This window comes from Glycine max, chromosome 4 (assembly GCF_000004515.6).
Source record: "Glycine max cultivar Williams 82 chromosome 4, Glycine_max_v4.0, whole genome shotgun sequence".
NCBI classification, from domain to species: Eukaryota; Viridiplantae; Streptophyta; class Magnoliopsida; order Fabales; family Fabaceae; genus Glycine; species Glycine max.
In genome coordinates, this window is record NC_016091.4 from 4033103 (window position 1) to 4060177 (window position 27075).

Below are 27075 nucleotides of genomic sequence, written 5' to 3' on the forward strand. Positions count from 1 at the left end.
CCGAGTTCATTTGTCATATATATCTTCTCTTAGAATTTTGATGCGTGATGTAATAGGATGATAATTGATGAGGCTTCTTTATATTATTGTTTTTTTTAATGATATTATTGTATTGTAATATCATTTGAAGAATTACATTTTTAGAATGAATTTATAGAGAATTTTAAAGATAAATATAAAATAAGTGACGTAATAGAGAAAAATTAATATATATATATATATATATATATATATATATATATATATATATATATTATAAAAATTTACTAAACAAATAATATAACTCATCACTAATATAAAAAATTATATCTTCTCATCACGTACATAAAAAATTATGTGGTCATATATAATCGAATAAATAACAATTGTATGGAAAATATAAAACTTAGACTTCCCAAAAGGCCTTTTTAAGTTTTCAACTCTTACATAACGTTCAGTTAACAATAGATATCCACTTGGCATAAGTCCAGCGCTTAATATTAACACTAAATAAATTTTTGGTAATGATATCCAATTGATTTCGGGTAACTTTAAAACAAAAATCTCAACAAAATTATTTCTTCGAACAGAAGGAAACACTCACTAACCAAAATCGTTGACCAATTGGAATCAGAACACATCCTGCAGTAAATATCCTTTTTCTTTCTTTCCATTTTTTGGTTCTTATTTTTATTTTTTCCCTCGTAACTATATTAGAAAGAAGTGAGGCAAAGTAAATAAAGACCTCTATTTTTTAAGATAAATGTCAAATTTCCTTCGGGAACAAAAAATCAAAATGGAACCACTGCTCCATCCGTGAACTCGTTTCACACAGCGAAAAAAGAAAAACTAGAGGGACGGAGAGCAAAATGGAACAGAAGAAACGAGAATGTAGTATAGCCCTAGTCCCAGAGGGGAATGAGGGAGATCTATCGGTGGATCTCCATCTAAAAGGGAAGAAAATCTTGCCAAGTGGCCACTGTGACTGTACTACCAGATTCAGGTTGTATCATTGACTGGATTCTCTCCAAGCAGATCATCATCATATGATACGGGTATCCTTAACCTATCATGAACAGACATAGGCTTTTCTTCAGAAGTTGCCGGCTGATGTTGATTTTGCATCTGGGATGCAAGAATATCGCTGTCCGAAACATTGCCCAGATCCCTGCCAGAAAATGAAAAGGGTACTCCTTGAGAAGAATCCTCTTTCTTTGACGCGGGTCGTTGCATCACATTAGGCTGCCTGAATTGTTTCTGCATTATGATAATCATGATGCACAGTGGCAAAAAACAAAAAGTTATTACAAAACAATGAACATAACATTGTCACTGCATAAACGGGAACATAACATTTTTTCCTCTTTAAAAGAGTGTATCGTCACAAAAAAAAAAATTGAAGGTTAAATCACACCTCAAACTCCTTTGCTTTTTTCATTATCTCTTTGAAGACCTTTGGTTCCCTGACTTTTAAGATGCTCCACAATATTCCACCCCCAGTCCGGAATCGTCTACCATCAGCAGTTTTCTGGCCTCCGCAAGCCTGTATTGCATCCACCTGCAACTTCCATACATCATTAAATGAATCAACTTGACCAGATTAAAAAATAACAAAAATAATTAGAACAAAATGGGTCCTTTCAGTCTGAAATTGAAATAAACAGGTCTCATTAATACACAATATGCAGATAGTGGATATGATCCACTGTGATTCCATACAAAGCACAAGGCACATATAACAAAATATAAGGCTTAATTGTACTTTTGATCCTTTTAGCATAGTCAATGCATGATTTCGGTGCCTTGGTAATTTTTTACTTAAGTTTAGTGCCATAGTATATTTCATCGTTACATCAAGTCCTTCCATCTGTTTTGCACAGCCTAAAAGCCAAAAAGTCTTCATTTCTCAAAAACAATGGTGGTTTAGGGTGAATTTAAGATATGAAATAATTTGAAAGGTTCATAAGCCATAAATTTATTGAAACTTTGATATTTGTGTAGAAAATGAGGATTTGGAGGGAACTGGATAGATACCCATCAGTAGTTAGTTGGGTGTCTGTTAGTGAGGGAATTAGTTAGTTGGGTTAGTTGGGCAGGCTGAGATAGTATAAAAAAAGAAAAGAAAAGAAACAAGACATTGCATATTGCCTATAAACAAAGAGGAGAGATTGACATTTGAGAAAGGATTAGACTCCTAGAGAGAGTGAAGAGTCCTGATCTCTTGAATATTCAAGAAAATCATTCATTTTGTATCTTCTAACCCTAGTTTAAGGCTGCTACCACATTGGCACAGCAACTGGGATTTCAGGTTTATTATAAAATTATAAAAATCCATTCTTTCCTTTAGATTCTGAACCAGTTCTATCATAAACTGATGAAAGAACTTAACTATAGCAATTAAAAATTCAAGGGATTAATTTCATTAGGTGACCAAAATTAGCCATAGTAGAGGAACAAAAGGTGTAAGTAAACCAAAATACAACACCAAAGTCTTTACATCAAATAGAAAAGGAAGAAATAGAGAGTAACAGATAAAATAATCGGTTATAATATAACAAAATTACAATGAAGAAGTCCCCAGTCCCATTACTTGATAATGCTATGCTAGTGCAAAAATCCTAGCAGAGTAAATCCACAAATTTCAGGAAGCAGATGCCCAAAAGTCAAAGTCTGTTTCAACAAAAAAACTAGATACACAGTTAAATGCAGCTTCTGGCGTGATTAGCCCACTTTTAGGTTTTTGGGTAAAACCCATTTAAACTCAATGCTTCCTGCCCAGTCATATAAAAAATTCCTTATAATGCCTAGCATGTATAATCTAAAATCTTAGTTGTACCATCAATAGCTCCTTATCTGTTTGCCATTCAGCCATACAATTTAATTATAAAAAAATTGAATGTTAAAAAACAGAGATCATGTCAAAGTGAAATAATAATCACAATAATAAGCAGTAAATTTAAAGAGATTCAATTTTGGCTTTGAAATTGTTGGTTGCTACACTGAAGTGAACAAAAATTACTAATGCCCTGTTTGTTTGTGCTTTTCCTTTAAAGGAAAAATGTTTTATTAATTAATTTAAAGCACTTCTTTAGTTATTTTGCTGACATTTTTTCGAGAAGTCAAATGGCTTCTGGAAAGAAAATTATAAGAAATTGTACAACAGAATCAATTTTTTTTAGCTTAAACAATTTTGAGAAACATTAGATTCCCCTTCACCAGCACAACATTGCACATGCTTAGTAAATTCTTTATGGGGCCGACAAGAGAAAATATTCTCCACACATGCACAACTGACAATATGAAGCAACAAATATTGACATCAACCTTCACAATTAGTAAATAATGAAGTGGTTTGGCCAGGAACATCGAAGCTCAAGCAGAGGGTTGGAAGGAGCAAACAAGCATCTTGAAGAAAAATCTGCAAGGTTAGGGACAAAATTGCACACATCAGAGAATATGGATAGCCGTATGGTGCTTGAGAGAGTGGATAACCAGCTCAAGGGTCACCCAAATCTTGTAGAACCTTAGCCCTACAACAAGTGAGCAAATTATGTCTCTTCCCAACCATAACCACATTTCTGTTGAAGAAATGAAAATAATTCGCAAAAATAAAAATTTATTTCAAAGAACCGCAAAGCACGTTCCAATGGGAAATCAACAGAGAAGGCCATTAAGCCAGTGACTGAAGCCAAGATTGGGAGTATTCAGAAAGTAGCCATAGGACCATGTAAACCCAACAACATTTGTAAGAATTAAGATTAGAACCAAGGTGGTGGAAACCATAATATGAGGAGTTCAAGTAGTTAATATAACAAGACAAAACGGAAAATAAAATATATCATCACAACCGTGCAGCCGTACCTCAAGTAATCCCATCAAACTAACACCACCATAGAAAATCAATCTTAGCAACAAAAAGCTTAAATATAGTTGGCAAAAATAATTCAGACTCATGAAAACAGTGTACACCGTACAGACGACAGAAACAAGTAGTAGGTACTAAGACAAGAAACAAGGGTAAGAAATTTATTGAAGAGAGACAGTAAATTCCAGTACGGGAATATGCAATCAGAAGTAAATCATTGGGTTGGTAGATCCTCTGGGTAGACAGTAATTATCATACCAGTTATTAAACACTATTATCAAATATCAATATTATTCAAGTCATATGATGCACCGTTGAATATAAGGTTGACTTAGTGGATAAGGAAGAAGGAAAGGAGGGAGATGTCGTGGGTTCGAATCTCCCCACGAACAAAAACAAACTAACAACTAACATTTGCTGATAAAAAAATATGATGCATTATTGTTAGGTGGTTCTTAAATTATTTTTTAACTTCCAATTAGCCATGGTATTTCATAGAAAATCTAACAGAGATACTAACAAACACAGTAAGTTGGCTTATTAAACCAAAATTGAGTACATACGACATAACAGGGTTTCAATACCTCATTGACGAGATCGCTTAATGCAGAGACACCAAGGCAACCCACAGCAGTGTATACCATGTATGACTTTTTCTCTTTGAGCCGTCGACACGTATCTAACACAAATCTGAAAAACGGACAGTTTGTTAGAAATTTAATCACAGGGACAGAAAAGCTGCTAATTTTTTTTTTAAAGGGACAAACAGAAAAACAACCTTATATGCATATTAATTCATACAGGGTTGAGGATTGTGAATGCTGCATTATATGACTATAAAAAAGAAGAAACAAATGCATAACTCTTGAATGCTTAATTCTGACTTTTATATTGTTAATGATGAATGTCATTAATTTTGAGTAATTTTTATCATTTTTGAGAATTTACACGTATGTAGTATAAATTATATAAACTATAAAAATAAATTCAAAATAGTGGCTATCTCGCTATAGTGATTATGGGGTCGGCTGCTACATGCCACTATTCAAGATTTAAAACAGAGACAATTATAAAAATAATAAACAATTATGAACCTAACCATCCTATACAATAAATGTAATGAATCTCATAAACTCTATTATGTACAAGTACATTGTCAGGTCTAATCTAAACTGCAGTTTCCAAATTTTGGGGATTGGTATTGGTATTTGGTACTCCTCAGTAAGCAACAGGTGGAGCTCCACCTCTTCCCAAACCATGCCTTTCCCTAGGTCCCACCGTCACTTATGCTTCCATTTTCATAACACACGCATGATACAGCATGGAAACAAAATGAAACAAAAACGTCGGACAAGGTGTGAGAAAAACAAAGAAAAACTGAAAAAAATGCAAGGCTGAAGGGATTGGAACTGCATGTTCCAATTGTTGCTGAGCAAGATATTTGGAGCTCATGCAAAGAACTTTGAGCAGAAATTGGATATGAGGTGAATTGAAACAGTGTCTTCTTGGTGGTTTCAATGTCATTTATTTGGATGACATTTGTGAATAAGGGATTCCAATCTCTAGTAATAACTTCCAAGACATTTTATTACTCCTTAAAAGTTAGGGGTTAAAAATACATGAACTAAAGTTTAAGTGGGTAAATCATATTTTAGCCAACATGAAAATTCCTTTCAAAACTAAAATTGGGCAGAATGTTAAACCTGTTTATGTCCATGGCATTAGATCCTGAACCCTTCCTCTTCTTCTTATTCTTCTTCTTATTAGCTCTACGTTTTTGGTTCTTACTGAGAGGTTCTTGATTTGCTTCATTGATATCTCCGGCACTGCTTTGTCCCAAAACATTTTGGGCATCAGGCTCCACCAACTCTCCTTCTTCAACATCAACCATGTCAACATCATCATCTAAGTTGTCCTCCTCGTATATGGCATCCAGAATGTTATCCCCGTCCTCCATAACAAACAGCTAAACTGCATTCAGAAACACAATCAAAGCACATAAAAAACACAACTCTAATCTCAACTACAATAGGAACAAGCCAAAACAATAAAAATGACGAAAGAGAAGAGAGATGAAACTGAGATTGTATATTGTCTTAAGTATTGGAGTGAAAAATAATGGACGAAAGTTCGCGTCCAATCTTCATCAAACAGAGAAAAACAATATTCATTCAAACCCTAACGCTGTATACATTTATTTCAAATAGAACAATTTAGAAAACTAATTAAATTTAAACCAAAGGCAAGCACGATTGCACGAGGGTATACACAAAACAATGGAGAAATGAAATTGAAAGGATTGGAGGGTTGCTTTGGAAGTGCAGTGCAAGGGTTGAGTGAAAAATCAAACCCGAAAGAAAGATGGGCACTTCTTCAATGTGAGCAAGCGGAGTTGTAGACAACTGCGGCAAGTCGAGTCCTACTCCTACTCTCGAAATTCAGATTTCAGAAGAAACAGAAAGGTCTCCGTTGAGAGTGCGGTGAAATTTGGTGTTAATGTTAGACTTAAATATACTTAGTTTTAATTTTTGTAATATAATTTTTTTCGTTTTTGAAAAAATAAATTATTTTTGTCTTTCTCTTCATATCTCATTCTAGACATCATCATTCGTTTAATGACATCATAATGTAACATTAGCATGAGTGATGAGTGAATATCACATCACTATTAAAGATAAAAATCAAAACAAATATAAAAGCATCACAATGGTAATTTCTTCCCAAAATTCTTAAACAACTTTATATGAATCATATGTATCACACCATCTTTTAAGATCTTTATAAACTTTTTATTCTAACAATAATGTTACTAAAAAGTTCAATTGGATCTCATGTTATCCCACATGTTTCAAATTACATATTTACATATTTTTGCTTTAAAATAATAATTCATTTATATTTTTACTTTGAAATAATAAATATACCAAAAAATATATATTCTTGAAGCATAATTTGTTTGTCCGAAAATTAATAAATTAAGAAAAAAGAAATACATTACATTAATTTTGGGTTCACAATAAATTAAAAATTAAAAAAAATACATAACAATAAATTTTAATTTGCATTTTCTTCTTGCCTGAAATATACCCAAATGTGTTCACCAAATCTGCTTGAAATTGCTGGTAAATTTTCTTTCAATGTCGAAATGATAACCATTAGTTACTGGATTGACTAACATGTCATTGTCTAAATGATCATAAGAATGTTCAAAATTACAATCATATGTGTTTCGTTCATCCTCAACAATCATATTATGCAAATATGATGCATGTGTATATTATATCTTTCATTGTATTCATTTGCCAAGCACGTGCTAGACTACGTATAATTGTGAATCGAGATTAGAACACTGCAAAAGCCTGTTCGACATCCTTCCTAGTTGATTCTTGTCACTAGACAAATATTTATCTCTTATCTCCTAGTGACATTGGGGTCATCTTCACAAATATAGCCCACTAAAGTTATATTCCATACGCTAGATAATATCCCATATTATATTGAGTTTCATTCACTCTATATTGCACCATTAGAGCTTCTCCTTGCATATTGTAATTAAACAAATGGGATTGGTTTACAAAGTTAATGTCATTACTTGCACCTGCAACACCAAAATATGCATGTCAAATCCTTAAGTCTTATAATGCAACTACTTTGAGTATAATTGTGGATTTTCTATCATCACCTCGAGTATATTGACCTTTCCAAGCTAAAGGACAATTTTTTTTCATTCTCAATGTATACAATCAATTGAATCTAACATACTTAGGAAATCACATGCCTCCCCTATTTGTAGTAGGTATAGAATGTCGTTGTTGTTAGGTCTTCTTAGATACTTTGCCACAAATATCTCTTTCACGCCTTTTAGGCTTTTACAAGATTCTCTAAGAATTTTAGTATTGTAGTTTCACCAATTCGAACATAATCATCTACAATGTTAGCAAGAGATCTGTATATCAATACTTGAATAGCGACAATGCATTTCTGCAATGGTGAAAAACCTATTCTCCCAGTTGCATCGAACATTGTTTGGAAGTATTCATCATGATTGCCTAGCGTATCTACAATTCGAAGGAACAATTGCCTTTGCATTCGAAACATTCAACGAAATTGAATGTCTATGTATACTGGACTTTCAGCAAACTAGCCAACAAACAATCGTTGATGTCCTTTTTCACAACCTCAATCAATCACCATTCTTCTATTCCTTTGTCTACTAGAGTTGCTAGCTTCTTGTTATGCCTCTTAATTATTTTCATCATGTATTCTTCTTCCCTGTTATCCATCATTTCTTCTTTCATGAGTTGTCATTCTAGCAAGTTGTAGTGCTTTGAATTAGTAGGATCCATTAGATGTTTAACACTATTTGGTAAGAAGAGAATAACACAAAATGAATAGGATGGAAATTTCATTGTATGTTTGGAGTATATGTAACACACCATTTAATAGCTAGTTCGACTAATGACTATTTTGATTAATGGCTAGTTTGAATAACGGCTAAAATATAAAACTACAAATTAGTACAAGACAACAAATGCTAAAATATAAAACTACAAAACTACATTATATTTTTCTCTAATCATGTTACATAACATTTCATGAAATTTGAGTTGTCTCGCTATCATCCCCGATGTGTCCATGAATAAGATCTTCATCTCCTCCAACTTATTTTGTTCATTTCAAGCCTTGACCAACTTGTCCATCTTACTAATTTTTTCCTTATGTTGTTGTTGTAATGTAATGAATTCAACATCCTTAGAAGAACTTTTCGTAGATTTTGGTTTGTTCTTCCTTTTGCTGCCTTTTTCCAATTGAGTGGACTAACGGTGTTGTTGAGTCATGTTCAAAACTTGTTAGCGTGTCAGGGTTGTATCTTTTCGAGAAACCTTCATTAAGAAGTTCTTTGTATTGAGGTTGATCTTTCAAAATACGCCATGCATGCTCATAATTAAATGTGCCATTAGTGTATTGCTAATAAATAACATATGTTTTAGTCATGACGTTCTCATTTGAGCTTCCACTTTTCCTCCTCTGCACGACGTGCGTGTAACACCAACCAACTTGTCAACAACATTATGAATTATAGTCCATCCACCTTTTAGTTGTGTGAGCTCTCTTTGTAATAGTTGTTTGCTCCTTATGATTTTTGTTGTAATATTTGACAACTCTTAACCAAAAACCTCCACATCTACAATTGGATCATTTGAGACATCAAGCCATGCTCCAATAAGAAGAATATCCTTTCTCAAGGACCATTTGACTTGTTTTTTCTTGTTGCTACCCCCTTCTTCATCAAGTGTGATATTTTCTATCCCAATTTGACTAGAAAATGGTGAAAATTGAGTAGACATGGACTCATTTGGTGATTCGAGGTTTTCATTAGTGGGTTCAACATAATTAGTATCCATCATAGGCCTATAATATGGTGGCAGAAATATCGAAACAAATGGAGAATTTTTGAAAATTTTCAATGGAAGGAGATGAATAATTTTGTGGTGGTAGAAACATAGGATAACATGGAACATTTTCAGAATTTTAACTAGAAGAGATTGGGAATATTGCATGTAATTCAAGAAAGCATTATATTGATTTTGATCCATCTCAAAAATAATATAAAATAGATAACAAGAAATTGCACAAATGCAGGAATAAAAAAAAAGGATATGAGATTGGCAAATTTTTAGGAACTTCGGGTCAAGATAAAGATTGGTTGTGGAAGTTATGAAAAAGGGAACCACAAATTTATAGGTTTCGCTCTAGCTTCAAAATTCACTTTTGCTTCAATTAAATGCAACGGTACATTCAAAACTTACTAGTCCATTAACAGATGTAGGAAATATTTAAATTTGAGCTACAATAGAATAACAAATGGTAAAATTCTCTTGTCATCTATCATTTCACTCTTTTCTTTCTCTCAAAATTTCAAAAACATATTTACTTTTTTTTTCTTTCATTTTCACACACAATACACTCTCCCACTCTCCAAAACACTCTTCTTCCATCCACATACAAAAAAAAAATCTTCCTCTTCCTCTCAATCTAAAAAACATACATTCCCACTTCTTTATTTTTGTTCTAAAAAATCTGAGTTCACGATCCATCGTGAACACTGCACACCACCACACAAACATTGTGCAACCAGATCGACATTACCACGGACACAATCGTAACTTTCTTGTCCTGCACAACCCAAATCGGCGTAGCCATGGACACCATCGCGCCACCACACACCTACACGGCTCAAATCTACTCCACCACAAACACCATCGGGCAACTAGAAGCCTCCACTTATATATGAAATTTCTCTCTTTTTAATCCTCTTTATGTTGTTGTAATGGTCATAATTTTGGGTTTGCAGTTGGAATTTTTTATTGTTTTGGGATTGATTTTGAATTTTTGAATTCATTATTGATTTTGGGTTTGAGTTTGGATTGATCCTTTAATTTTCAGATTTGGTTTTGTTTAATTTGTTGTTCGTCCATGGTTTCTTCTGTTCTTGTCGGTTCATTTGGGTTTTTCCTCCAAATTGTTTACAATTAGTTTTCCTCTTCTTCTTTGTTACTTTTTACAACTGAAATAAATTTATTTTTTATTCCTACGATCCCGTTTGTGGTGACGAACTGTTCATCCAACGTGTCGAACTCCTTTAACACTACAATGGTCGAAGGCGACAAGGGTGAGTTTGTCCGTGTTACTAACCATGGCAAACCCACTGCTCTAATTTACGGTGACTAAAATAAAAAAATGACATTTTGTGGGGACAAAAAATGTTTAAGTTTTTAATTACACATTAAAATAAAATAAATACATTAATATTAATTTATTCATATCTCAATTGCTGCATCCCTTTTACCTTCAAACTCTTTTTCCTTATCCTTCTTTTTTCTCTTGTCTTCCTTCAAGCTGCACCTTTCACTACCTTTCTCACACCTTCACCCCCTTCAACCAATTGTAGTGGGGTGTAGTTATATTATTGGTGAAGATAATGACAATAGTGGTTGTGATAGATGCGACAATAGCAGTGGTAGTGATGAAAATTACGGTGATAGAAGCAACAATAGTAAAATGACGATGGTCACAATGACAATGTAGTAATGGTGGCAACAACAATAAAGATAATGATAATTAATTTTTCACAGTAAGAATTTACAAAAACTTGATGGTGCTAAGTGTGCGAATTTTAATATTTAAGCCTTAATTTCAATTTTTAATTTGAGATATATATATTTTTTGTCCCTAAAAATATGTCAATTTTTTGTTTTAGGCATGATAAATTATGTTTTCTTAGTCCTTGTAAATTAATGATGATGTGAAACTCTAACATGATAAGATGATGTCATCATTTTGTTTGTCATACTATCATTTTTGTAATAAAGATTGATGATAGTGACAAAAAATAAAACAAATATCACTTGTAAGGACTAAAGATATCACTTAAAAACCATTGTAAGAATAAAAAATAAAAAGAATACTAAATTACAAAGATGAAAAGTATATTTAAACTTTATTTTTATATATACAAAAATTATTAATGGGTACAATTTTTTTTGTTAAAATGTGAAAAAAATTATATTTTATACTTTATATTTTCATTTTTCCTTTATAAGATTCTTAAAACATGATTAAGTGTGTGTTTGAATTAGCATATGTGATCAATATTTTATCAATTTTTTATGTCAAGATATATCAAAATTAACTAAAAATTATTTTTATGATCCACGTTTGAGTTATATAAAGCAACATCATTAATTAATTTTATAGGCATAATTTTTGTATATTAAGCTTTTTTACTTAATTTAACGTGTTTTTTTATAAAAAAAAACTTGAAAACGACATTGAATGTGGGATTACTTTTACAAATTTAATATAATTTTGTCAAAATTTAGTACTTTATAATAATGAATTAATAATATATATTTATGCATATGGATTAGTTTATTTTTTAATTTTTTTAATTAAAATTTTCTATAAACTTTTTAATAAAACTCTTTACAAATAAGTCAACGTTATGAATGAATATAATGTGCTTGAGAATAGAGAGCCCTCTTGAGAAAAGGTTAAGATAAGGGAATTGAGACTAAATTTTCATTACCAATCCAAGACTGTATAACAATAAAATAACGCATTGCACCGACATATATAATGCTAGCAATGACAAATGCTAACGAACTATTATGGAACTTACAAAGTTATTATATACATAAAAAAAATAATCTTTGGGTCTAATATCTAAATGAGAATATATAGGAATCTTGAGTTAGGCTTGGGCATAACAATACTTCTCCCATCCAAAACAACACTGCCCTCAAGGTTGTTAAAGGTTTGTAATGTATCCGTAACTACAAAGGGTATTCAAACTTGATTAAGCATGTTGGATGATCAAATAAAGGACCCGTTTTAGTTGGGTTGGGGGGTGGATCGTGACTAGAAGATGAGTTTTGGGTGACAAAGAGTCAGAAGTTGGTTCCACAAAACATTGAATGTGGAGACACTAGTGATGAGACCAATGAGGCTCTATCCTAGGGCGAATGAGGCGAATAAAGATCTTGTAGTTTTTCTTCATGCAACCATGCCAACCCCGCAGCCCACGACAAGGAGGAGGGTTGTAGAGCGAGCACCTTCCGTTTCATCATTTTCACCCAAAATTGAGGATGACAACCCAACGATTCGATCAACAAAAGATTCAACAGGGATTATACGATTGATTTAATAGTAAAACGAGAAAAGAAGAAGATAAATCGCCAGTTTAAATTTTTCTCATTAACAATAACTTACAACAGATGAAGTTTGAGTGAGTTTCAACAAACTTAAAAATTATGTATGAAGGAATATTATGCAATTAAAAACTTGAAAATTGAATCAAACTATATATTGAAAAGAATATAAAAGTTAGCTGATGTAAGAATGAACATTATATGATTAAAAACTTGAAAATTTCACCATCAGAATTGATTAGTATAATACTATAGTACGTAGCAAGTGAAACAATCCAACATATATTCAATAAAAAAGTTTAAACAAAGTCAAACAAATTGAAACTTGAAAGCAAAGTTAGATTTAAGAAAAAGCGGAAAATGTTTACCCCAACCAAATATTTTATCCCATGATTTGTTTTTTAACAATAAGAGTTAGGGAGATGATACTAATAGGCTTTTTAATACAGTTTTATTTATTAAAAAAATTGTAGATTTTACTTTTCATGTGATGAATTTCATCTATAACTTTTAGTAAACTTTAATCAATGAGAAAATATATTATTTTAATAAAAGAGCGAGCGATGGGCCCTACAATAGAAAGAGAAGTCCGCAATCCGCATTCCGGTTGAGTAAGTTATAACCGAAAGCGAGGGAAGCTTCCCACAACACGCAACTGGGTGTTTTGTCCTTCCTTGAATTAAATAAATACTATGAAATTGTAGTTTAAGGAAGGAGATACTCTCACTCGTTCATTCCAACCTACCCTTATTCTTCTTCTTCAATTCCACACCCATCATGGACCGTTTTCCGATCCTCTTTCTCCTCGCCACCCTCATCACCCTCGCCTCCGGTGCCCGCCACGATATTCTCCGGTTACCCTCCGAAGCATCCACTTTTTTCAAAGCACCCGGTGGCGATCAAAACGATGAGGGCACGAGGTGGGCCGTTTTAATTGCCGGTTCCAATGGCTACTGGAATTACAGGCACCAGGTCACTTTCCTAATTTCCCCACTCTTAACTCTTCAATTCTTTCCTCAATTTCTCTGTCTTTTAGGTAGGACATGAAATTGAATCATTCCATCATAGTTATCGATCATTATTTTTTAATTTTGGTCATGAGCTCAGTTATATATTTTTTGTTTTGATTTGTCTTGTTGATTTCTAATTAGTTCATTACTGCACTCTTATAGATTACTTTTAGACACTGTATTCTAATGGTAAACTTGTGAGTTGTGGCTTTTGACCCTTGGTTTTGAGTTTGATATTTTAGAGGAAGTCCTTCTACTTACATCATCCGCAATAGAACTCTACGAACTATGAATCATGGTATAAAAGCCTGGAACAATTGATCATTTAACCAAGTTTGTTGACTTTTATAATAAATCTTAAAAAGTCATTCTAACGATGATTTCTTATTTCCTCAGTGAAAAAAGTACACATGATTTCTGAGTAGTTGATGGTGCAAAAAAATTTACATAACAGTGGATAGAAATTAAACTCTTATTTGTATTGCTTTGTTAATTTTGAAGATGACTGATGAGCCTTTGTCATTTCATCAGTCTGATGTTTGCCATGCGTATCAACTACTGAGGAAAGGTGGTCTCAAAGAAGAAAATATTGTTGTATTTATGTATGATGACATTGCTTTCAACGAAGAGAACCCGCGACCTGGAGTCATTATTAACAGTCCACATGGAAATGATGTTTACAAGGGAGTCCCTAAGGTCTGTTGTCTTACTTTTAGGTATCCCATATCCTGTTTTCAATTATAGCTTTAAAGACTACTAATATGGACCTTGTTGTGGCAGGATTACATTGGTGAAGATGTAACTGTTGGCAACTTTTTTGCTGCTATACTTGGAAATAAGTCAGCTCTTACTGGTGGCAGTGGGAAGGTTGTGGATAGTGGTCCCAATGATCATATATTTATATATTACTCTGATCATGGCGGTCCTGGAGTGCTAGGTTGGTAGTTCTGAGTCCTTTCACCAAAACTTTGTTATGAAAATCAAGGAATGCGTATGTTTTACATGCATTTCAGCATGGTGTGAGCCTTCTTGTGTTAGAAATTATTAATGGCTAATGTGTGTTTCCTGTATTTTTTTGGTGGGTTGATTATGCGTGTTTTTGCTTGATTTTGAATGGAATGAAGTTATTGGAAATTTTAGCATAACCTATAACATTGTTTCCTCAAATTGGAACTTCTGTATACTTCCCAAGCTAAAACTTTCTATGGTTGTCAAGCTAAGCTCAATAAACTGAATATGTTGGTTAAGAACTTAAGATGATGGTTTAAAAATAATATATTTCAATTTTTTTTTGGTAACACATATTTCAAATTTCATACCAGTTTTATGGATTTTTTTATCCCTAAGATTGTCCCAAGTGCTTGATTTGGATTTTTATTTAAAGAGGGAACTTAGTATTTTATTATGCAGCATACTGAAACATTGTACCATATTTGTAGGTTGATTTCATGGTATGTTGTCTTATGGCCTTGACATTTACTCATCAAATACTTATACTATGAAAAGTCTGCTTTCTTTTTTTTATTTGTTTATTTCTTCTTCCTTATGTGGGTAACATGAAGGGTAAACAATGAAACAAAGGAAAGCAACCCTCACCCCCCTCCCCCCCCCCCCAATAAAAAGAACAGAGAAGGAAAAGAAAAAAAGGAGTGAGTGGAAGAGTGAAGTAGAGTATATAGTCTTCATTGTCGGTGTCCTTATCATCCATTTTGTCTCAATCATTTTAGTGTTTATTCACACCTAATATCTGCCCTTTTCTATTTCTTATCCGGTATTTTTTCCTTGGGGGTGGGTTAACTGGGGATGAATTTCAGGGATGCCTACTAATCCATACATGTATGCATCTGATCTGATTGAAGTCTTGAAGAAGAAGCATGCTTCTGGAAGTTATAAAAGCCTAGTAAGTCTCTAGTAATTATGATTTGCTTACTGTTTGTATCAATCTTCATTCTAGCTATTTACTTACTAACTCTTAGTATTTATGATTTATGCAATGATGGTGTAGGTATTTTATCTAGAGGCATGTGAATCTGGGAGTATCTTTGAAGGTCTTCTTCCTGAAGGTCTGAATATCTATGCAACAACAGCTTCAAATGCAGAAGAAAGCAGTTGGGGAACATATTGTCCTGGGGAGTATCCTAGTCCTCCCTCTGAATATGAAACCTGCCTGGGTGACCTGTACAGTGTTGCTTGGATGGAAGACAGGTATGACTATTTGAGCATAACAAAGAAGCATTACCTTGTATTAGTCATTACTCAAAATCTTAAATGATTATAAAAGTATATTGGGGCCATAAATAAGATATATTGGATGCAATTCTTTTGCCTAGGGAATTTCCATGACCTTGTTGAAGGCCTGTGACTGCTGTGACATGAACATGTTACTATGAAACTGTATTTCCCTATTATTTTGTACTTTACCAAACCCTTTTTTATATAAAAAAAACTTTTGCTTCATGCCCTTGATAACTTCTTTCTTGTTAGAAGATTATTTTTTCTAATGAGTAATGCTCTAAGGTCTTTTATGGACTGATCTTTTTCCCACTACACTCTTGAACAGTGACATACACAATTTGCAAACAGAAACTTTACATCAACAATACGAATTGGTAAGATCCCATTTTCTAACTTAGTTCGTTTATGCAATGATTGCAATCAACTAATATAAACTGAATGCTATTTGATACCTTGGTTTCTTAAATACATGGGAAAAAAGTTGTCTGTTTTGATATAGTTTGTGGTCTAAAATTTGATGGGTCCAAGAATGTAGAAGATATGTTTCAGTTGTGTGACAGATATCTTCTTACTCCTATGCTCACAGGTCAAACAAAGGACTATGAATGGAAATTCAATTTATGGTTCCCACGTGATGCAGTATGGTGACATAGGGCTTAGCGAGAACAATCTCGTCTTATATTTGGGTACAAATCCTGCTAATGATAATTTTACTTTTGTGCTTAAAAACTCATTGGTGCCACCTTCAAAAGCAGTCAACCAACGTGATGCAGATCTCATCCATTTTTGGGATAAGGTAACATATGTTTGAAACATAATTTTTTTATTATTTATTTTATGAAATAATTGCTTAATCATATCCTCATCACGATTTTGCTCCTGCAATTTAAATTTGGAGGGGTATATTCATAGTTAGAAGATAATCAATAGAATGGTGATTCCCATTGATTCCATTCCACATCCATTTCATGTACCAAACAATTAAGGGTCATCCCATTTTTGAAGCTGCCAAGCTTTAGACTGGGAATGACTATTCCATTTTAGCCCATTCCTTGTATAAAATGTGCCACTAGAGTAGATATATTGATTTTCATTATCCGTATATTTAGCTATTGGGATGCAGCAGAACTTTAACTAGCTAGATAAGAAATCTTGGAACAGATAATGATAAAACTAATTGGATAAATATGGAAAACTTGTGTGAATCCCATGCAGATGTAACATGAGTAAGTGGTTAGTAGTTTTAAGTCTTGATTGGTAATTGGCATTAATGCTAAAACTACAAGAGAAAGAGAGGGGGGGGGGGGGGGGGGGGGGTTGTCTCTTCGATGCTTATTTTCTACTGTAAGCCTTTATTTTTGCTAATTATATTCTATCTTCTTGATTTCCTCTTCACTTCTTTGCCAGTTCCGCAAAGCTCCTGTGGGTTCTTCTAGGAAAGCTGCAGCTGAGAAACAAATTCTTGAAGCAATGTCTCACAGAATGCATATAGATGACAGCATGAAACGTATTGGAAAGCTCTTCTTTGGCATTGAAAAGGGTCCAGAACTGCTTAGCAGTGTTAGACCTGCTGGGCAACCACTTGTTGATGACTGGGACTGCCTTAAAACATTGGTACCGTTTTCCTTGATTCACTTTGTTGAGTTTGTTAGTACAAGTCCCTTTCTATTTCTAACATGCACCTTTAATTTATAGCCATTGATTTGGCAAAAAAAGGCATCCACGATAGGTAGGCCACCTACAAGCTACAATAAGTCAATAACAAGTAAAAAATCTAGCAGCATGGATGCTTCAATTTAAGAATTGTGCTTGGAAGAATCCGTATGATTGAATCATTGCTTTTCTGTTTGTTATTAATTGTCCAGTATTATGAGATGTCATGTCAGCAGGGCCTCCAACAGTTTCTTCTTCCGATAAATGATGTTGGATTTGAACTATAAAGTATATAAATTAGCATTTGTTTCTTGATTGCACTAAAGCTCTTGATTTCTGACAGAGTTGTGTCTTAATCTATTGTTAATGCAGGTTAGGACTTTTGAGACACATTGTGGATCCCTGTCTCAGTATGGGATGAAACATATGAGGTCCTTTGCAAACTTCTGCAACGCTGGAATACGAAAAGAGCAAATGGCTGAGGCCTCAGCACAAGCATGTGTCAATATCCCTGCTAGTTCCTGGAGTTCTATGCACAGGGGTTTCAGTGCATAATTCCTAGAATGCGCTCCATTGAAGACCGAGTATAGTCGTTGTAACATTATTCTTTACGAGTGTTATGGACTGTACTCTCTGCTCATGATTTCTTATACCAACCCTGTAAATACAAATGGGACGCTGGGGAAACCTCTTTACATTATAGTTTCCTGCAAAATAGATGCTGTAACAAAGACATTTTACTTTTACTTGGGGAGAGGCAGTGGAACCATAAGGACCCTTGGAACTTCTAATTAATACGACAGGGCACAATACCGTGTTTGTAAGCCAACGCTTTGTTTCAATTTAATGGTAACCCCGTTGTGTAGATATTTCATTTTTAATAGAATTTATATTTGGTAAAAATATATTTTAAAACCTATAATGATAACATAAAATAACACGCAGCTATAACTGTAAAATTCTATTAACAGCCCTTAGCCGCTAAGGACTAATTTTAGATTTTGAAAAGTATAAAAACATAGCCAAAAAAAATAAAATAAAATAAACTATAAAAGTATTAGAAATGAATAAAATTATAAAAACGTAAGGAGTAATTTGCTCAATATATTTTAGTGTATTTAATTTAAGAAATCTCATGTTTAAATTTTTATTTTAATTAGATGAAAAATGGATTTATGAATTCATGGGAACCCAAATTAAAGTGACGTATACATATCGATGGCCAGGATTTGGTCAATCCGTAGTTACTAGATTCAAGTAATCAGACTTAGCTACTTGCCAATGCCAGGTAACCGATGTTTTAGTTTGGTTTAGTACAAAAAGAGCAGGTTAACTAACCCTGGTTATTTCAGGGCGCGGGAATGCGATGAACTCAAGTGAGAGAGAAAGACTTTACAAGGGAGATAATTAGGTTTTTTTTTTTTTTAAAGTATGTTATCCAGGAATTTGATTCTATATTAAAAGATTTATTAAACGATAGCAGTTTTATTTTTGCCTTTAATCATAAACTTTATTTGTAATATATGACTGTCCTTGATTCAATTTTTTTTTACACGCGACCAGAATTTAAATACGATTCTCCCATTAAATAGAATATAATAAAACCTTTTGAATCCATTTGAGTATATATATATATATATATATATATGATGGCAAACTCAAAATGATTGAAATTCAAATAATAATTGGAACGTGAGGAGGAGTGTACAGATTCCGTTAACGTCGTGAGAAAGAGTAAACGGCGTGAGGGCATGGATGAGGGGATTGTAAGGGGAAACCGTGAATGGTTAGAGGGAGGAAAGAGGAAAGCCGTGAGATTGTTGATCTACGGTCATCAACTCTGAGAGAGTGTATATAAAACAGGCCCTTCAATGGAAACTCACCATTTCGTTCTTCCTCTTCGACCCTTTCTTCTCTTCTTTTGTTCTTTCCATCATCTCCCACAACTTTCTGGTTGCCCTGGAATTTCCAACACTAATTCACATAACCCGAAGTTGAATGTTAAGGATCTGACACTTTTTTGAGATAGAATGAGGTTTGCTATTTAGACAGCCCCAATATCTCTTTCTTCTTCTTCTTTTGGTTCTCCTTTTGGCCACGGAGAATAATGAAACTTGTTTCTGTCTAGATTGACTCGAGTCCTTCTCTTCTTCTTTTTTTTTTTTTTTGGATTCATTTTTGTTCACAGATGCATGTCCTAAGAGTATTTGCCAGACTTTGTCGGAATTCCATTGTAAATTTTCAAGTGAAATCTGTTCTGGAAATTTCCTTTGTTCATTGAGATTTTTAGAGGTGCATAAGATTTTTCAAGTTTTGAAGGTTGGTAAATAAGAGCCAAGAGCTTTTGGTTTTGTTCCGTTCCTCTATGTTTGGCGTCTGTGCTAAGTTATTCCTGTTTTTTTTTTCTTTTGTTTTTGGGCTTCTGCAGATATATTTCTCTTGAGAAAAAAAGACGGATTTTGAAACTCTGAACTTTGTGCAAGTCGTACGTTACAGGGACGATCGCTACTTGGCCATCGTCTCAGATAGAAGCTCTGAAGTGTCATTATTAGTTGAGTTTTCGGCATAGATTTACATTTTCCATAGCTCTGGAACTGAAATCTGGACAATTTTCCTAAACGGTTGAACCAGAGTTTCAGCAGGAGCAGATTTAGGTGAGAGAAACTAACGTATTTCATCAAAATAATTGACTTGATTCGCTGCAGCAGTTAATTCAGTTTTGATGTTCATTTCCTCCGTCTTTGTTTGTTCTCTAAATTCTCTCCCTTTCCTCATTTCCTGCAGGAAATAGAAAAATTGGCTCCTTTCCCCCTTAGTTTCAGAAGGAATTGATTGCTCGACGACTGTTAATTTTGTAAGGTAACATTCAGTTTTTCTGGATCTCTTCTTAATCTCAATCGCTCACAAGACAATATGAGTGTCGCTTTGAAAAGATGAGCCTTCCGAGACCAGTTGAATTGAATCAATCGATGCCTCGTTTTCACATTGTCTTAGCTATCCTTTCAAAAACATTGAACCTCTTTTTCCATGTATATATTGAATCTCAAGATAATATAGTATACTGTATATCTTAGCCAGAAAATTTTCATGATCTCCGGTTCTCCCTCTCGTAACTGTCATCATCCATTTTTGTCTTGACCCAGATATAGAAGATGCTCACAGTGCACAATTCCCTTTCTTTTTCTTTTTTAATTTTCGGAATCCATGAACCGTCCGATGCACACATCCTGTAACCATAGAGCCAATTTCAATTTGAGTTTGTTGGATAAAAATGTATCAATATATTTAATTCTTAATTTCAATTATTGTTGTTCTACCTAAGAGTTAACAATTACTCCAGTAAATTTATCTTTTCGATGATGATGATGATGGTGGTGGTGGCAGGCACGGGTTCAAGAGATGGAGAAAGAGTCATTTATTCGAAGCAATAACAATACGAACATAATGTCTAGTGTTAGAGAGAAAAACGGAGGGGATGGGTCGTTGTTGTTGAGGGCGAGTTCCGATAGCGCTAGGCAAGCAACGACGTCGAATTTGGTGTTGCAGTGGGGGAATCGGAAGCGGCTGAGGTGCATGAAGGTGCAGGTTAAGGACGATTCTTCCGGTCCGGTTCAGAGGACAACGGTTCGGGTGGATCGCCGGGTCGTTAGAACCGACAAGGATTCTTTAAATAAGGCCACGTTCGGTGTCAATTATAATAATCATCATCATCAGAGTAACGGGTATCCGAATCTCCGTGAACGTCCATCTTCGCCGCAACCACGAATCCTCAGGTAACGCTATTACTACCATTCACTTTTTTACTTTGTCTTTGTCTTGCTTTATAGATAAATGAAATGTGATTTAATGTTTGTTTTTTATTCCTTCTGATTGAGAGAGAATGAGACTGAGATGGGTTGAGATCTGAGATGAGGTTGAGGGCAATTTGGCTAGATTCCGGATTTTATACCCAAAAAAGAGGGGAAAATTAAGATTTTTGTGTTATCTTTCATAAAGTTTAAAATCGTTACTTAAATTAAATCTTAATCTATCTTTCTTTTTCTTTTCTTTTCTTTTTTCTAGTTGAGTTTGCATACTTATCTTGAGAGCAAGGTTCGTGTTGGTGGTGCACTGCCTCGTGGGCCAGTGTTTTATTTTGTTTTTAATCTGTAAGGAGGAATTTTGAACTCATTTCCTCCTCTCTTTTTCTACTTTCACGATTAAGCCTCTCTTCCCAAGCCAATCTTATATTTCCACAAGTGTTTTGTTTTGTTTTATTTTGTTAAATAAATCAAATAAATAAATCAGAGTTAGGATTGCGGTCGTGGACTTGTCGTGTGCATGTATGTATTGTTGATGTATTTTCAGCAAAAGAAAAGATAGTGTTTTCTTCTTTGCTCTTATCAGCGATGATATAAAATTCGCTGTTGTTATTAATTCCAAGCAAGCAGCACATGGGGTTTGTGTCAAATATCTGATAAAGAGTTGAAAGTACTTGGGGGCAGTGGAAATTTGGCAGTGCTCTTTAGTTTGGTTAGTGCCCATGTCTGCCACGAAATTTCCTTCGGGGCCATCTATATGCGATGGAGGCAACTTGTAAGTGACACATGTCAAGGCAAAGAATCTTAAGCCTCAAATGTTATTATATAATATATAAAATAAAATTTGGGTGACTAGTCAAATGATTTTTGTTAAACTCATGGGCTGAATACATGAGGCTTATATTCTGTCCACTCTCCAATTGATCAGGTTCCTTGCGGATGTCTCATCCAAATTAAAGAATGAATAGGAACTCACGGTAAGTGCGTGAGATCCCCTTCTTTATTTCCTCAAAATTTATTTGGAGATATTATCATGACTAAGAATAAGAATATCACATTACTCTAATGTCTGCCTCACAAATAGGTAATAGGGTATTAAATTTGGGTTCTGAGTTTGGATTAATCTTATAATATTTAGGCACAAAAAATAAACAGAAATATAGTTGGGCGATGATTCTAGCTTAACTGTTGGTTCGGGGACATTAACTAGTAAGTTCTCAAAAGCCCAAAGGGGAATCCTTTAGACATTGCTTTAGCAGTGGGTATCTAGTTACTTTTCTTTTCTTTTAAATAAAAAACTAGATCACTTGTGTTGCTTTACATTCTAACTTTGAATCATTGGTAGCAACGGGCAAGTCTAATAATCTAAATCAAGTTAATAATCCAAACCTTGCTGCTTTGCTTCTGACGTCTAACAAGGAATTTGACATTTCTTGGGAGGTTTAAGGTTGGTCTTCTTGATACTTAGCCGTTGACATTTTCTTTGCTAGATCTAATTTTTGTATATTTTCTGTCTTTACCATCTGTTAAATAAACCCAGAAGATGCGAGGATAATTATTTTCACTCTTTCAAATCTTCTTTGTCTGGTATTTTATTTATTGTGAAATTTAATTTAATTTCATGCTTTAATGAGTGTTATTCATGTGATTGCATTTATATGAAGATCAACAAATCCTTCAAATTTAAGAAAGAAAAAAAAGTAATTAAGGACAAGCATAGCATATTCAGTATCCTTCACCGCCCTATAGTTAGAAGAGAGGCATTTACAGCTTCTGGAGGATGCGGTCATGCGAAGCAGAACTAGAACCTCATTATTCACATCAATTACTACTAGGACGGTTTCCTTGGAAACATGGAATGGACGGTTTCCTTCCACGTGTTCACGAAAAGTCCTTTTCCATTATAGCCGTCCGATTGGAGGGGCCACGTAGCACTCTTCATCTTCGTTACTCTAAATCCAACGGCCCCAAACACGCCGTGGAACCAGCTGTGCCCGTTATAGGGGAATCACACACACTTTCTCTCTTAGGTCCCTCAAATATCCAATTCTCATTCTCATAGGAAAATAAATTAAACTACCCTCCTTGAAAACAAAATACTTATACAAATACAAAGTCTGGGAAGGAGCCAAAAACCAACCCTTATTCTACGCAAAAAAAAAAAAAAAAAAAAAACTCAGTCTAGATTCCTGCTTCTCCCACCCACCCACCCTTGGATCTAGATCAACCCTCCCAAGGTTAATTCCGTAAACTCACCACTCCCTAGTTACTTTTTCATATATAATTATTATTTTTTAACTCTAAAATATAACCTCTCTGAATGCTTCTTTCTTTGCCCTATTTATTATTCCGTGTTATGTGATGTGATTCATGTTCCTACGATTAAGAATGATAATTACTTACTACATGTGACTTGTGTTTTGAAATTAGGAACTCAGAAAGTTCAAGTGCCATGAGAGGAGGACAAAGCAACGGGGGTGTTAGGGGAATTGCCTCCCCGGACAGGGGTGCGCACGATAAGAGAGGGGCCCATAACAACCTCCTTAATGACAATAACAAGTCCGCAGCCTCGTCGGATACTGCGCACGATAGCAAGAAGGGAGGGTCGCCGTCCGGCAGCGGAGACGCGGCTGCTCCGCCGGTCTGGCCACCCAAGTTCGTGATTGCCTTGACCAACAAGGAGAAGGAAGAAGATTTTCTCGCCATTAAGGGCTCAAAGCTGCCTCAGAGACCCAAGAAGAGAGCTAAATTCATTCAACGAACCCTCAATGTAAGCCCCTTTTCTGCTTTTTCGTTTTTCCCAACTTTAATTATTATTCATTACATGAAACATTAATCTTAGCAGCTCGTATAAATTGATGCTCTAGTATGATTTATAGTTTTATACAATGACAACAATAAAAATTAATCTTAATAACCGATCCAAATTTAGAATTTGGATGAAGTGCTTTGGTAGAGTCTTTAAGACCTTAGCATATAATAATAATAGAGTGGGTGTGAATTGTGAAACCAACTAAAGAAAAGCATATTTTAATTTTAGTATGCGATTTGTGGTGATATTCTTTACTACGGTGGGGAGTGCCCCTTTTTCCTTTGGTGTTTTACTTTTCCCTTTTGCTGGAAAAGCCATACATGGTTGGCAGCTGTGGAGTGACTTACACGCGTCAAGGGGAGCTTGGCTCACACCGAATAGTGACTGACCAAAATTATTATGTAGTCTGACACCACACCACCACCACCCGTATGTAGTTTTCTCGTAACACATTTTAATTTTTTAATTTATGAAAATAATTAATAACAACTAACTACCTTCCTTTGAAAGTTAAAAGTTAATAATAGCAACTGCCATTATCGAAACCAAAATTATAAAAAAATTAACAACAATCTTCTTTGCTAACAAGCTACAATAAAATAATAAAAATTAGGGTAGGGAAACTGAATAGTATATTTCAATTGATGTCTCACACCTACCCGGACTTGTATAATAATCTTTGTGCTGTACTTCTTTTTTCTTTTTTTTTTTAATTTCCGTTGCTCTTTTTGTGTCGTACGTGTCTTTTAATTTTTGCTTTATCCTAAACCAGGTAGTGAAAATCCGTATGCTTAATGAAGAACAAAAACTGTGTTCTTATTCAAACATTTTAATAAAAAAATATTATGCTATTATTAAATTATTATTAGGATCATGACAGAGGTTGATTTTTTATTGACATTCGGCCACTTGATGTCTATCTAATCAACACCACATTTGCTGGGCTCTGGTGGATTTGGTCATCACGAACAAAAACAAAAAAAGATGAATTAAGTGAAAGACACAAAGAAACAGCACACGATGTGCGTGAAAACACGTGTCAAGGGGTTTGGAATTGGATGCATATGTTAGAAAGTAGGAGCGAACATACTGGATTGCATCCTCAGTGATGCCTGTTGTAGTGGATGGCCCTGATGATGGAATAGTCTTTACTCTTTACAGAGACTTATCAACAAAAGACTACAAATTATTACTAACCGACAAATTGAGTCTCATTACCAGAGAAGAAACTCGTGTTTTGGTAGTGTTACTCTAATCTAGAGAAAAATACAGTATTACTCATGGTAAAGAAATAGTAGTTGTAAAAATTAAATTTATAACGCGTAATAATAAATTTTAAATGAGATTTAAATCATTCTTATTTCATTTTTATTGCTGTTTTAGAATATTTTTTATCTGAAACTATTTTTATTTCTGGGTTTTTGAATGATAAAAGGGTCTGGCTCATCACATTTTAAACTGTTTTTCCTGCTTTTAATTAAGTAAAGATGAAGCACACTTATCTATTATTTTAACTGCTGGCTTTCTTTTTAGTAAATTTTTCTTTTGGCATTTTCATGAAGGAAAAAGATTGGTTCACCACTTTTCTGTGTAGATATCCACCCATAAAAAGATATGAATAATTAATGTAATTGATGATATGCTTAATAAGAAACAAAAATAAAGGGAAATGAGAAGTATATATTAGGTGGGAATACTATTTAGGTGGTGAGAGAATCATTACTCTTTTATAAATACTCAACCTCCCCCGTTTTCAAACCCTACTTGCTTGTAGTTTGTTGACAACTTTTCAACTACCATTTGTTTATTTGTGTTCCTTTTTTTTTTTGTCTTATTTTGATGTTATGTATTGAAATTCTAGACAAATGCATGATTTGTGTTCCGAATATGCTTTGATTTGCTTTACAGCTTGTTAGTCCTGGCGCATGGTTGTGCGATCTTACCTTGGAACGATACGAGGTTAGGGAGAAGAAGATATCCAAAAAGGTAAATTGAAAGGGAGGAAAAGAAAAAGAATATCTGTTTCTACAATCTGTCTTTTTTATTACATGAAGAAATGAGAAGATATTATTTTTGTGGCACGTAAATAAATAAATATATTTTGTTTTGTTTTGATGCAGCAGAGACCAAGAGGTTTGAAAGCAATGGGAAACATGGACTCAGACTCTGAATAGAGACAGAAGTGAATGAGTAGAAGAGAGGGCTAAACTTTATGTTTGCTAAGGATGTGTAGGAAATGCACGGATGTTGTAAAGCACGGCATGGCATCTCAGCTGGGTGCCAACAAATCCAAATCCAAATATAAAATATTTTAGCTTTGCCACTGCTTAATCTCTTAGCCTTCATCATTTATTTTTTCCTGGCTGGAAAACTGCTTCGGAATTACGAATGACTAGGTGCCAATTTTACCGTCAAGGAGAGGCATTTTCACAGAAATAATGTCATTTTAAATAGAATTTCTCACAAATCTTTTAACAAGATGTTCTGTTTTTTAAATCATATTCATTTTATCACGCAATTTTACTTCCCCCCTCGTTTTTTATAATAATTTTAAGTAAAAAACAATATTTACTCTTTTGGCAATGGTTACGTCAGACACGAAAGCTTAGAAAAATTGACAGCTCAAGAGTGTAATATTCGTCAAATAAACATGGGTTGAAAAACAAAATTCACCTAATTTAATGGTGACTTGATGGGTTACCGTAAAAAAAATAAAAAAAAATTATGAATTATAAAACTAAAAATTTATTTTCATTTTCATAAAACTAATAAGAATTGAATTAATTTTTTTTATAAAATTAATAATAAGGACTATCACACAAGAGTGTGTTTTGTTTGTATTTTCATTCTTTGTTTTTATTTTTTAAAAATTGTTTTCATATTCAAAATATTAAAATTTTGAAAACATGTTTGATTTGACTTTTTATTTTTTGTTTTCAAGAAATAAAAACACTGTTTGCTTAAAATTATATTTTTTACAATCGCATTTTTATTTTATCCCATATGAGGT

At 33.8% G+C, this 27075-nt stretch overlaps 3 protein-coding genes across 9 annotated transcripts; 2 read left to right on the forward strand and 1 right to left on the reverse strand.

The window, feature by feature from the left end:
- Positions 1-713: 713 nt before the first annotated feature.
- Positions 714-6335, reverse strand: LOC100793038 (uncharacterized). 2 transcript variants are annotated; one of them, XM_003523591.5, is made up of 5 exons: positions 6195-6335; positions 5548-5815; positions 4429-4534; positions 1394-1537; positions 714-1236 (listed from the first exon to the last, which is right to left on the reverse strand). In XM_003523591.5, the coding sequence occupies exons 2-5, from the start codon at positions 5799-5801 to the stop codon at positions 979-981; spliced, it is 762 nt and encodes a 253-aa protein (XP_003523639.1). In that variant the 5' UTR covers positions 5802-5815; positions 6195-6335; the 3' UTR covers positions 714-978. The 2 variants fall into 2 exon arrangements, with proteins under 2 accessions (XP_003523639.1, XP_014629961.1); XM_014774475.3 differs by having other exon boundaries at positions 6113-6323.
- Positions 6336-13164: 6829 nt separating this feature from the next.
- LOC100807010 (vacuolar-processing enzyme) lies at positions 13165-18282 on the forward strand. Of its 2 annotated transcripts, none has more exons than XM_006578010.3 (9): positions 13165-13527; positions 14097-14261; positions 14346-14502; positions 15380-15465; positions 15571-15770; positions 16126-16174; positions 16387-16596; positions 17208-17414; positions 17826-18282. In XM_006578010.3, the coding sequence occupies exons 1-9, from the start codon at positions 13333-13335 to the stop codon at positions 18006-18008; spliced, it is 1452 nt and encodes a 483-aa protein (XP_006578073.1). In that variant the 5' UTR covers positions 13165-13332; the 3' UTR covers positions 18009-18282. The 2 variants fall into 2 exon arrangements, with proteins under 2 accessions (XP_006578073.1, XP_014629960.1); XM_014774474.3 differs by having other exon boundaries at positions 13210-13527; positions 14067-14261.
- An 853-nt stretch (positions 18283-19135) lies between these two features.
- Positions 19136-26396, forward strand: LOC100807540 (uncharacterized). 5 transcript variants are annotated; one of them, XM_003522180.5, is made up of 8 exons: positions 19136-19488; positions 19642-19772; positions 19882-20107; positions 20238-20312; positions 20838-21226; positions 23684-24023; positions 25974-26051; positions 26186-26396. In XM_003522180.5, the coding sequence occupies exons 5-8, from the start codon at positions 20853-20855 to the stop codon at positions 26237-26239; spliced, it is 846 nt and encodes a 281-aa protein (XP_003522228.1). In that variant the 5' UTR covers positions 19136-19488; positions 19642-19772; positions 19882-20107; positions 20238-20312; positions 20838-20852; the 3' UTR covers positions 26240-26396. The 5 variants fall into 5 exon arrangements, with proteins under 5 accessions (XP_003522228.1, XP_040870750.1, XP_014629962.1 ...); XM_041014816.1 differs by having other exon boundaries at positions 26189-26396; XM_014774476.3 differs by having other exon boundaries at positions 19209-19772.
- The last annotated feature ends 679 nt before the right edge of the window (positions 26397-27075 follow it).

What these genes read in the sequence shown, in the direction of transcription:
- LOC100793038 (XM_003523591.5), bottom strand. Translation starts at nt 5,801, where the DNA reads ATGGAGGACGGGGATAACATTCTGGATGCCATATACGAGGAGGACAAC. An exon ending in AATGCCATGGACATAAACAG is followed by an intron (nt 4,535 to 5,547) that starts GTTTAACATTCT and finishes TCCGTTTTTCAG; the next exon opens with ATTTGTGTTAGATACGTGTC. An exon ending in TAAGCGATCTCGTCAATGAG is followed by an intron (nt 1,538 to 4,428) that starts GTATTGAAACCC and finishes TGGAAGTTGCAG; the next exon opens with GTGGATGCAATACAGGCTTG.
- LOC100807010 (XM_014774474.3), top strand. Translation starts at nt 13,333, where the DNA reads ATGGACCGTTTTCCGATCCTCTTTCTCCTCGCCACCCTCATCACCCTC. An exon ending in TCATCCATTTTTGGGATAAG is followed by an intron (nt 16,597 to 17,207) that starts GTAACATATGTT and finishes CTTCTTTGCCAG; the next exon opens with TTCCGCAAAGCTCCTGTGGG. An exon ending in GGGACTGCCTTAAAACATTG is followed by an intron (nt 17,415 to 17,825) that starts GTACCGTTTTCC and finishes TTGTTAATGCAG; the next exon opens with GTTAGGACTTTTGAGACACA.
- LOC100807540 (XM_003522180.5), top strand. Translation starts at nt 20,853, where the DNA reads ATGGAGAAAGAGTCATTTATTCGAAGCAATAACAATACGAACATAATG. An exon ending in TCATTCAACGAACCCTCAAT is followed by an intron (nt 24,024 to 25,973) that starts GTAAGCCCCTTT and finishes TTTGCTTTACAG; the next exon opens with CTTGTTAGTCCTGGCGCATG. An exon ending in AGAAGAAGATATCCAAAAAG is followed by an intron (nt 26,052 to 26,185) that starts GTAAATTGAAAG and finishes GTTTTGATGCAG; the next exon opens with CAGAGACCAAGAGGTTTGAA.